Source organism: Nomia melanderi, chromosome 3, assembly GCF_051020985.1.
Source record: "Nomia melanderi isolate GNS246 chromosome 3, iyNomMela1, whole genome shotgun sequence".
Taxonomy (NCBI): domain Eukaryota; kingdom Metazoa; phylum Arthropoda; class Insecta; order Hymenoptera; family Halictidae; genus Nomia; species Nomia melanderi.
The window spans coordinates 4,044,055-4,056,236 of record NC_135001.1 but is presented as its reverse complement, the minus strand read 5'-3'; the positions used below and the strand labels follow the sequence as shown (position 1 = coordinate 4,056,236).

The 12,182-nt window shown below is 38.0% G+C and overlaps 1 protein-coding gene across 3 annotated transcripts in view; it reads left to right on the top strand.

Annotated features, from left to right (window-relative positions):
* The window catches only part of LOC116433037 (A disintegrin and metalloproteinase with thrombospondin motifs 1), a 158,774-nt gene that overhangs the window by 143,772 nt on the left and 2,820 nt on the right, over positions 1-12,182 (top strand). For 2 of the 3 annotated variants that reach the window (XM_031990690.2, XM_031990708.2), the window contains exons 9-29: positions 550-764; positions 934-1,086; positions 1,891-2,043; positions 3,229-3,383; positions 4,054-4,390; positions 4,806-4,888; positions 5,002-5,349; positions 5,511-5,683; positions 5,751-5,998; positions 6,338-6,713; positions 6,814-6,975; positions 7,102-7,242; positions 7,321-7,449; positions 7,518-7,688; positions 7,990-8,205; positions 8,925-9,116; positions 10,510-10,698; positions 10,850-11,175; positions 11,267-11,403; positions 11,502-11,692; positions 11,830-11,967. In XM_031990690.2, the coding sequence (XP_031846550.1) occupies positions 550-764; positions 934-1,086; positions 1,891-2,043; positions 3,229-3,383; positions 4,054-4,390; positions 4,806-4,888; positions 5,002-5,349; positions 5,511-5,683; positions 5,751-5,998; positions 6,338-6,713; positions 6,814-6,975; positions 7,102-7,242; positions 7,321-7,449; positions 7,518-7,688; positions 7,990-8,205; positions 8,925-9,116; positions 10,510-10,698; positions 10,850-11,175; positions 11,267-11,403; positions 11,502-11,692; positions 11,830-11,919 (4,185 nt within the window). In that variant the 3' untranslated portion in view covers positions 11,920-11,967. The remainder of the gene's footprint in view (positions 1-549; positions 765-933; positions 1,087-1,890; positions 2,044-3,228; positions 3,384-4,053; positions 4,391-4,805; positions 4,889-5,001; positions 5,350-5,510; positions 5,684-5,750; positions 5,999-6,337; positions 6,714-6,813; positions 6,976-7,101; positions 7,243-7,320; positions 7,450-7,517; positions 7,689-7,989; positions 8,206-8,924; positions 9,117-10,509; positions 10,699-10,849; positions 11,176-11,266; positions 11,404-11,501; positions 11,693-11,829; positions 11,968-12,182) is intronic. The other variant, XM_031990698.2, reaches the window with a different exon arrangement.

Here is a 12,182-nt window from a genome sequence, read left to right as displayed (position 1 = left end):
GCATAAACAATGCAAGACACAGTTGACTCTTAATTAGCGGCGTGCATCGCATCCCTAAAGCCATCGTCCCCGATCCCTATGGAACGAATTCATTGGACGGGAGATGAACGACGATGGGCCCGAGACGATTTTTATGTAAATGTCAATCTTTGTAGTCTGCCACGGCGGGACTGAGATCGAATGAAATCTTATTTCAGGTATTAACCCTTTGCCGTGCAATGACCAGTGAGACTCGCGATGAAGATTTCTAGATTAATTTAACAAAACTCAATGTCGTTTATTCTCCGATGTCTCGAAGCAGAAAACTATTTTGGTATTATCAATGTATTATATTCAAACGAAATTTCCACTTAAAGTAGAACAAAAAGTTTTACATTTCTTCCAGATCGTATTAAATGCTACACGAGCTCAGTAGCGAAAGTGAACAAAAAAAAAGCATTATTATTGCTTGTAATTAGGAATAATTGATCAATTTATAATATTCGTGTGATCTGTTTATTGTGTCGGTTGCGATCTATCATGGAGAGTGAAGTATATTTTCTTTTCCAGGTCTCTAGAATCTATAAAGACAAATCCATCGGGAACGCTATAAATATTTCCGTGATGAAAATCGTGCAAACGGATGAAACGTTCGGTGCGAAACAGAGGGGAAAGAACGGGATCGCAGCGGACGACATGTTGAGGAAATTTTGTGACTGGCAGAAACACAACAATCCGCATGAACCGTCGTCGGAACACCACGACGCGGCTCTGCTTTTGACGAGGTATGTCTCGTTCGAGAATTTCACCGTTAATGCGATCAATTGTACGTTTCCCTCTGCGTATAAACGAACATTGACAATATTCTAGCGTAATGAATGCTTTAATGAACAATTTAATCAAAACCGTTTGAAACTTTACATACGATTTATTTCTATAATAAAATATTTTAAGGGAAAATCTGTGTCACTATCAGGACCAAATGCGTTGCGACACTTTGGGTCTAGCCAATCTAGGACGAATTTGCTACCCAGGATTATCCTGCGCCATTGTCCAGGACAACGGCCTAGCCGCCGCGTTCACTATTGCCCATGAAATTGGTCACGTGTGAGTAGAATCTATCGGGCGCTGCAAAACTATTCGGACTTTCGTAAATAAACGATTATTCCTGTCGGGAATGGATACCGAAGGTGGTCCAAGCAACTGGCACCAGCTGGGCACTCTATAAATATTGTAGGGTGTAGGAAATGTACAGCGGGTGCTAAAAGATGCTCGCACTCCCATTCCCACAGCAAATTTGAATAAACATTCGTAGAAAATAACTGAGGGATATTAATATATGATATTCTGAAGATTAGATTTTATTCTATATTTATTCAAAGAAATCTGTTTACCAATAAGAAACTTCTTATTCTAATTGTAATACTGTAATGCCGACTACTGAAGCAATTGTGTTACTCATTGTTAAGATGAACAAACATTCGTAGAAAATAACTGAGAGATACTAATATATCTTATTCTGAAAATTAGATTTAGATTATTACATTAGATTATATTTATCAGATTATAAAATCAGATTAAATTTTATTATATATTTAGTAAAAGAACTCTTTTTACTAATAAGAGACTTCTTATTCTAATTGTAATACTATAATACTGACTACGGAATTGTGCTACCCATTGTTCAATTATTTTCATTGTTATGTTCAGAAGTTTTATGTTTAGAATCACTTATTAGGATTATTATATTCCAACAAGTTAGTCTCTACATGGCAACAGCTGGACCATCGAGGCTCACGGTTTAAAGCTTCCATAAAAGCGACAATTTATAAAATACATTTTCTATGCGAGAACTTTCTTTACCACAGTGAAACGATTGAACGTCGAAACTGATTCTGTTGTAAATTCCAGATTAAATATGCCGCACGACGATGACAAAGTGAAATGCGCAGATTTCAAGAAGACCACCACTCACAGTAACATCATGTCCAGGGTGCTGGACAACAACACCTTCCCGTGGGAATGGTCGGAATGTTCGAAGCACTTCGTCACCGAGTTCCTCGAGTGAGTTACGTTACCTTGACGGGCCAATAAACGGCAGCGTTCTGGAAAAGTGTCACGCTGACGAATTAACCCTGCGCCACGCTGACGTAGATTAGGCCCCGTCTGTCTCGTTAGTATTTACTTTTTCTTCATCGTCATCGCTGTCCACGTGCCTCCGCCGGAACCTTCGAACCGAATCAAAACTGCCGATCCTCTGCTGATTCGAGCCAAGTTCATCCAAATCAATTAAAAATCAATTAAAAAGTCAGACTTCCTCAACCCTCTATGGACCGAATTCTTCTTCGTGGTTATAACAAAATCTATGTCAAATTTCTAACTGAATTTGAAGAATCTAAGTGTGATTTATTTTCTGTAAATGTAAATTAAATATTTCGTTTCCATTATCAATCTTCAACTTTTAAATTCAACGTATACATAGAAGAAACATCAAAATTCTTTCTTTTCCTAATAAATTATTAACTATAAAGTAGTGGTATTGATCATAGTTAAGAAATAAACTATAGGACAAGAAGGTTACACTGCTCATCAGTCGAATTGAATTTCATGAATCCCTCTATAGAGACTGCAAGAATGCATCTATTAAGATTGAATTCAGTTTACGTATCACTAAATCTTTAGTAATCCCCCAAGGAAGCAAGTATTTCCAATAATTCCAAAAGGAACAAATCAGTAATATGCCATTTCGATCATTTAGTAATTCTACTGCTAAAATCAGTGAACCGTCTCGTTTCCAATATAACAAAAGCCTCAGCGAATACTGCCAATTTCTATTTCCGATGTGTTACAAACAGATAAAATCAATTTGATCAACCCACAATGCAATCGAAACATTAACGGCTCGATCACACAGGATCGGGGGTTAAAGGATCGATCGAAGTGGTCGCAGAGCGAAAGATTCGTGGTCAGCGCGGGTGACGTCAGCGCGGCCCACCACGAGAAAACGGGCGTCATTCAACGAATTTCGGTTCGATCGTGAAAGGCGGGGTCGCGGCGAGTTTTTCTGCGACAGCCGGAGAACTCGCCGCGACTCTACACTTAGGAATCCGGTTCCGCTGGATTCTAAATGAGCTGCACGCTCCGGGTCCCATTTGTTTCTGACAAAAATTTCGTCCCCGATGATACGCGGGCGCACGGTGCCTTGCGCCCGACCGGGACGATTTTCGAGCCTGTCGAAATTTGTTTCAGAGCCGGCCACGGCAGCTGCCTGCTCGACGAGCCCGTTATAATAATGGAAACGGACGACGTGAGTAGACTGGCCGGCGAGGATTACTCGGCGAACAAGCAATGCGAGCTGGCCTTCGGGGAAGGGTTCAGACTTTGCACCCACATGGTCGCCGATGGTAAGTCACGCATTCTTCTAACTTCTAACTAGAAACCGTGGGCTGGTATATTTTGAACTTTCATTTAGAGCGTTTCGAGTCTTCAGGACCTTCTTTTTAACCCCTTGCCTTACAATGACGAGTGAGACTCGTGATGAAGATTTCTAGCTCTTTGCACTCGATAATTATTCACTTAAAATAGTCAGTACTTTCCAGTTAGATGTAGACAAGATTTTTTCAAATGAATTTGTCAAATCACACAAATTGGGGAGCGAAGCTATTTTCTTTCAATATTCTTTAGAGTGTTCAGGATTTCTAGCTCTTTGCATTCGATAATTATTCACTTGACATATTCAATACTTTCCAGTTAAACAATTTCCTACGTGAATTGCAATTGCAAGAACCGTTATAAGTATGTCAATGGAATATGTCCAGTGGTACTGGACAGTGGACCGCAAAGGGTTAATACGTTAGCCTGTCTTTCCTAGCTAAATTCTCCGGCACCCGCGGATACTTCGAATAATCGTTTACTCCCGACAGTCCTCGTCTCGATACTCGTCCAATTAGTCCGAATAGAAAAATCGCTCGAGTTAACACGTGGAGCGTAGAATCGAAGGGGAGAAGCGCATAATGAACACGCTGCTTAAGAATTGAGATAAACTGAGCGGTTGGTTGGTTATTGGCCAGGCAGTGTGCAGGAGATTGTGGTGCACCCTACCGAATTGGATTAATAATCAGTGTCATACCGAGCACATGCCGTGGAGCGACGGAACTCCCTGCGGCGTGAACAAATGGTGTTACCGAGGCGAGTGCGTCTCCCGCAGGATCCTCGAACCGGTCGACGGCCAATGGGGCGAATGGGGAGAGTACGGGGAGTGTTCGAGAACCTGCGGCGGCGGTGTACAGAAGAAGTACCGCGACTGCGACAATCCACCTCCAGAAAACGGCGGCAATTACTGCGTCGGGGTACGCGTGAAATATCGTAGCTGCATGACTGAGGAGTGCCCACCAGGAACTCTGGGTTTCAGGTAGTTACCGATAGAAATTCCCTTCGAACGACAACCCACTGTCTCCGTTACGACTAAACGCTGATCCCGCTTCCGATAGCTTCCTTGAATGCATAAAAACCGATCTCTAAGACCGGCCGAGCGTGTTCATCAATAGAGCGAATAATAAACTAGAATTTAAATATAGATCTGCCGAGGCAAGGCTGCAGCGCGTACATTTTTCTCCGTTAATCCGACTTCGCTCGTATATTGTGATCGACTATATAATAATAAAATTCTCCTTTTAAATTTGACCCTGTTGCTGTCTCGGTTACACCTTTCTCTTTTTTCTTAACAATCGCCTACGTAGATCGTTCACCTGCATTGAACTTTAGGAGGGATGGATTTCGATTGATTCCAAGGATACCATTGAAATCTCTTTTTTTGTCCATCGCAGGGAAGTGCAGTGCTCGAACTACGACAACTACCTAAGGCTGCCGCACCTGGAGAACGCGAAGTGGTACGTCAAGTACAACAGAAGTAAGTAAATCCGGGTAACGAGTGCCCGGCGAGCCGAAGATCTAAGGAGACATACACGCCTGATCCTCGGATCAAGAATCTGAAACTCATTACCGCGCCCGTGTTTTTTCCAGTACCATCGAACGAACGCTGCCGATTATTCTGCCAAGTGGAAAGCAATCAGTATTACGCGCTGCGGCAACACGTGATCGATGGAACACCATGCGGCCGAGACACCTTTCACATATGCGTGAACGGCCAGTGTAAACCAGCGGGATGCGATCACGTTTTAGACTCGACAGCGGAGCTGGACGTTTGCGGCGTGTGCAAGGGTGACAATTCCACCTGCCAGAGGATCACCGGCTCCCATAATTCCACCGAGAAGGGTTATACGCGAGTGACGAAGATCCCAGCAGGAAGCAGCAACATCGACATCAGGCAGCGTAGCTGGCCGGGATCGGTCAATGACTCGATTTACCTCGGTACGATTCCTCCCCGCTGATTTTATTGCCGGCCACGCTCGATAGACTCGTTATCGGCCGGGATTTCTCGTTCCCGGTTTCCCGGGCTTACCTCCGCGGACGCTTAACGCGGCGACCCGCGGTTATTACGCAAACGCCACGATAAAAATCTTTCTGTTCAGCTCTAAGACTGGGCGAAGGCGGCGAGTATATTCTCAACGGGGACCACCAGGTGATACACGCGAGGGTAATCGACATTATAAAATCCGGTATCACTATCGAATACAGCGGATCCAACACAAACGTGGAACGTTTGAATAGCTCTAGACCGATAGGCACTGATTTGATATTAGAAGTACGTACTCGTTGGATTCTTCTAGAAAGTTTCCGGAGATCACGCAATGATAAGTCTATCTTTGCAGGTGTTATCCGTAGCAAACTACTCGTATCAAGTAACGTACGAGTACACGGTACCCAAGGCGATCCTGAAGAGCTTCACTTGGGTACTGAGCAACTGGACCGCGTGTAGTCACACGTGCCAGGGAATGAAGTATCGTAGAGCTGAGTGCAGGAATACCGAGCACAAAGACGTTGTTTCTGATGATTACTGTCGCGAGAAAGAAAGACCTCGCGAGGAAAGCCAGTTGTGCAACAACCATTGCCATCTGGAGTGAGTCTGGATATTATTGTGCTTGTAGTTTTTGAGTATTCAATGATTAGACTATCTACTGTTTGGGAATGTTATTCTTCTTCTTGTCTCTTTGTAGAATATTGAATTTAACCTTTGCGACAGAGATTGTTGTTCTGTTTATTTTCTTCTTTTTTTTTGTTATTTAGTAAATCTTGAAGTGCGATTATTTGCAATTCATCAAATACAGTTCTTGTTTTTACAAAACAAAGCTTTTAACCAAATTAATTGAATGAGTTCAATTGAAGATAATGGAAGAGGTTGTAGTTATAGTTCTTTTTAGGCAGTTGTCCAAGTGTTAACGTACCTAAATGATTCCAGGTGGAAGATCACGTCGGTATCCGAGTGTTCGAATCACTGCGGTCCAGGCAAACGAACGGTGACATCGAGATGTATGCAGATTCTGCGGAACTCGGAGTATCATCCTCGTCCTATCCAGGAACAAGCCTGCGCGCATCTCCAACGCCCTGTTGAAGAAGCTTGCACAGGTCCGTGTGAAAATGTACATTGGAATTACGGCGAATGGGACAATTGCAGTGTCACCTGTGGAAGTGGCTTTCAACAGAGAACAGCCGTTTGCGTGGACTTCAACGGGAGACCTGTAGCCGAGGAGAATTGTGCTAAACAGGAGAAAATTCTAAGGAGAGTATGCGTTCAGAGTGCGTGTCCCAAGTGGGATTATGGCAAGTGGGGCAACGTAAGTGTCGCTGATAATTTTCTAATCGCTATCGCACGGTAAATGTATTGCTTTAATTACAAATTTATTGTTTTGTCTTATGTATGCCAATTGATTGCAGTGTTCGGTAATGTGTGGTAGAGGCACACGGGAAAAACACTATTTATGTCACGTGGATAGTCTTGTTGTACCAAACAGCTTCTGTGGTGAGCCACCTCCTAGAGATATACAATTCTGCAATGCTGGACCTTGCGATGAATGGCAGACTAGTGACTGGAGCTCAGTACGTAATAAAATTACATGCTTGTTATGCTTTAGCTTAGCGTCTGTTGCTTGTAGCAATATGAAATTGTCTTTAAGTGTGCATAATTATTCGGTTAAAAAAGTAATAAATATGTTCTCTGTACAGTGTTCAGTTACTTGTGGTGACGGGACAAAAAAGAGAAATGTTGTTTGTAAATCTGCTGATGGAAAAACGAGCAACAAATGTTCTCCTTCTGATAAACCAGATAAAGTCACAACTTGTGTCCTTAAACCTTGTCCAACATTGGTATGTTATTTCCTTTTTTTCTCATCAATTTTTCTCAATATTATCATTGCATTAACTTATAAATATATCCTGTTACAGACTAACGTAGCACCAATTAAATATTCTTCTGACCCACCACACGAAGACTTTTCTCAGCAGGATAATGAAGTTGATGACAGCCTCCGTATCCGTTTTGGATACCACTGGGAGATTAAACCATACAAGAAGGTTGGCAATTTCATTCTGTTAAATCCATTTGTTATTCGCTAAAAATTTGTATATTGTTTCCATTTCAGTGCTCCAAACCATGTGTTGACAACTTTATGCGTGTAGAAGTACATTGTGTTTCCATTGAGATGAGGAATACAGTCCTTGATCACTACTGTGACCGGAAGAGGAAGCCATCTACTATCATCCCATGTAACCGTCATGAATGTCCAATGTGGATTACTGGTAATTGGAGTAAGGTTAGTTAACATACATTTTACAAATGATAACATTGCATATAACAGTATAGATAATGAGTATCATAATATTCTTAATAGCATATCCATTTTCATTAACAGTTGTTCCTGTTAATTTGTCTTGGGCCAGTCAGTTTGAAAGCCACTTTAAAATTGTTTCATTTTAAATTGAACGACAATTATATTAGTTAATTGACATATTTATCGAAATTATGAAAATTTCCTTCATAAATTACTCGGCAACTGTATTCCAATTTGTATAAGATATTACACAGCAAATTAATTTGTTAATTTTTAAACTTAGTGTACTGCGGAATGTGACGCTGGATTTCAACATCGACAATTGGTCTGCAGAGGACCAAACGGTGACGATTTACCAGATGAAAAATGCCACGACAGTGAAAAGCCACAAATAGTGAAAATCTGTCAGAGGATCCCCTGCACATCTAATTCCAACAATGGGAGACATCAGATGGAAACGAATATTTTCCGAAAGTGGAAAGTCTCAAATTGGTCTCCTGTAAGTGTTGTTTTTATTTATAATATTTTCGTTTGTGTTGCTTTCACTTTATCAATATGCAACCTTATTGTAATCTGTTATCTTATCTTTACAAAATTGTTATTACTGTCAGGAATTAAACATCTTTGAAAACCAAGACATTTCATTAGACTTAGCGCAAACACAGTACTCTTTTAAAGTATACATAAACGTTAGTACCTTTCATAAGAACATTACATTACAGAAAATCTACAAAGGTAATGTAATTGAGTATTTTTTGTAATATAGTGTTGGGTCTTCTATCGATGTTGTGAGCCATTAATATCGCTGTTGTTTAAATTGATCTTATACTGTGTACTGAAATGCATGAACAGTTTATGGCGATTTAAAAGTTTGTTGTCTCTCTATGTTACAAATTATAAGATGAGAACAAGCATTTTTAAACAATGTAACTTAAAAACATGTTGAATGTTATGAAAGACACAAGTCCTTACATGATACAATGAGAGAAGATTAAAAAATCCTAAAATTTACTACAAACTGATGATCCGGTGGAACCAGATAAAATGGGAAAATATTGATAATATCAATCGAAACTCGGTTATTATTCAATCCAGTAATCTATAGGTAAAATTTCGCATTAGATGGGTGTAACTGAGGTCATTGCGTGACGTATCGTTATGGGAATAGAATTCAGAAGTTATCAGTCGCAGTTTGGTCGAACAAAAATAATTTTACAGTGCTCGAAGTCATGCGGTAGCGGATTACAAAGACGAAGGGTGGAGTGCACGATGAGGAGAGGAAACCACAGACCGGAAGTGACCGTTAAGGACGAACAGTGCTCGAGGCTTGGCTTGACCAAGCCAAGATCGCAGAGGCCCTGCCGACGCTTTGCCTGTGACTATATTTGGCAGGAAGGCGCTTGGTCTGAGGTACCTCCATACCTCGCCATTATGATCAGTTGATCACATTTCATATCATCGCCTGCCTCTTGTTCATTTCGACGCAGCTCATGTCTGAATTATTTTGGCTGGATTCGTTTATCGAGCTTATTGATGGATACGCCATCAACTTCAGTTCATGACCATAGAATAATTCAAAAGTTATTTCTCTCAATGCAATTGTATGTTTTACCGATCAATGTTATATCCTTCTTCTGCAATTCATCTATAAGCTTGATTCTGTATGCTCGAGTTGGGAATTGTTTGAATAGAAATTCAGGAAATTGTACTCCATTGTGTGGTGGTTGAAGGGATAATTTGTAAAATGACTGAAGTTTAGCAGAAACTCTAATTGTGTATATATTTTACGCTGATCACGGAGTTCCATTGTTTCTATTAATTTACTTCTAATGACTGAAAAGATTCTGTAAAGTGGTGTATTAACTTTAACAGTTAAAGTTAATTTTTCTTAAAATATTTCTAGTATGGTACACAATTAATTTGTGGACATTGTTTGCAAACACTCATTCTAATTTAACACAAACGTAATTAAATCGACAATTTTCAGACATTCCTCATTGGTGTATTGGTATTCCTTATTAAATGTCTCAAATGTTATATTTTTCTGTAGATATTCTATAAAAGAAATTCTATAAATATTTCTTCTAAAATAGGTATCTTGATAAATCATTTTATTAACATTGATAACACTGTGTGAATTCAGTCAGTTTATCCTTATTATATTTTTGTTTTTGGATGGATTGTAAATTGTATGATTTTTTTAGCACAGTACTATCATATAGCATGTGGATGAAATCAACATGCATGGTACAAATAATTGAAGTGAACTAAGAAATAACAAAATGAAATAATTTAGAACCAATAGATCATTTACCACAATGTTAATCATTTCTATGTTCAATTTTAATTTTCCTATGCAAATACATTTTTATGTTTCATTTTTTTTACAGCTGTTTTCCATCATTTTGCAGTATATACATTTTACTTGTGTGTAATCAATGCATGGGCATGAATTTATATTTATTATTGTATACTTTAATGTTTGTCAATAAATTACATATATTTCATTGTTTACAGAAATAATATTAGTTATCATATTATTTATTGGATATTTAGATTATCATAAATTATTATCATCTTTTAACAAACTTTCATTACAAATTTTTATTGTAACTAACTTGAAATCTATTCATTTAAAACGACAACCATTATATATTTTATGAATTTATAATATAGTGCTAGATTTTATTAAAATACAAACAGTAAAAAATACATTAAAAAGTATAAAAGTTTTTAAATTATTCTTTTATAATTTCTTTAGTTGGTAAGAACTACTATAAAAAATAAATATATTTGTTTTAAGTGTTCAGCAGAATGCGGCGAAGGAATCCAATCCAGAACAGTAACCTGTTATTCTACCAATCGTCATGGATTATTAGATCCAGTATCTAATGATAACTGTCCATATGATCAGAAACCACCTTCAAATCAAATGTGCAAATTGAGAGAGTGCGATGATGAGTATCGATGGAGTCCTGGCCCATGGAAAAAAGTAAGTTTTTAAAATATTAAATACCTCTAAAGAAAGAGTTAAAATACAGATCTAGTGGACATTGTTTTAATATTATATAACAGTAGTATTATTTTTTATACTGTAAAAAATTGCTATGCTAATATGTATTTATGTAAAATCTAAATTTCAGTGCAATCGCATGTGTGGCACAAAAGGTCGTCAGACAAGGAGATTATTCTGTCACAATAAAGATGGCAAAAAAGTAGCACGCATCAATTGCCCTGAAAAGTTCAAACCACCACGTAAGAGAAAATGTAACCAAATAAAATGTCATCCAACAACTTGCCTTGAAGCCAGAAAGCATTATAAAGACACTGAAGATAGAGATTACCATTTACTTGTGGGTAGAAGATTTATGTTAATTTATTGCCATGGTATGGCAACTTCTGAACCTAAGGAGTATTTGACCTTGCCAGCCGGATTCGAAGAGAATTATGCGGAAATAAAACTTAGAAGGTTAGAGTTTAAAAACATTTTACTTTGCTTTAGAAGTATTGACAAAATATTCTAGATTATTTTCTATATATTTTTTACATACGTATTTTAGAGTAACAAATCATCAGTCATGTTCATACAATGGACAAAGAAATAATAGTTGTCACTGTGCCACTAATAGTAATGCTATTTCTGGTAGAACAATGTTTGGAAGAATACGAATTGATCCTGTTAAATTGTACATTTTAGGTAGGATGATATTTATATTAATTTTAAACGTTTTTTTAAGTGTAAGTAATAATTCCTTTTAGTATCTGTTAAAATATAACATATATTATACTTTTTAGTGAGTGATTATACATTTTCCCGGACAGAAGATACAAAGCGTGTTAATTATGGTATGGTTGGTGATTGCTATAGTCGTGCTTACTGTTCGCAAGGACGCTTTAGTATTAACTTAAATGGAACTTTGTTAAAACTATCGTCAGAAGTTAATTGGAGGAGCACACCTGGAACATCAATGGAAATTAATAAAATTGTAAGTTTGATAATTAATTTATCATTTAAATTCAAGAATAAAAATTAAAATTTGTTTAGACATTAATGTAAACTGTTGTACTGTGCACAAAACGAAATTACTTTCATTGTATAACATTATTCAATTACACCCCACAGAGTAGTCAACATGTTACTGGCAAATGTAAAGGTTCTTGTGGTTTTTGTAATCCAAAGTTCGGATTAAAACTAGATGTTTTACCACCTTAGTCTGCAATGTGAGGAGTTTTCTAATCTCTAGTTGCCTGTAAAGTATAGGTATGTAGAAAAAATATCCTTTAATTTGAAAGTATCGGTGAATATGTTTCAAGAGGGTATTAAGACTGTGTTTAAAACATTGAAAACTATTCAAGGTCATTTAATTAATTTTAAATTGTATTTTGTCAATTGAAAATATTTTAAATATGCAGTGGAAGTAACTACTTAATGCCCTTAAATAATCAGTAGATTTTGATGCGTCTATAAATTATTAA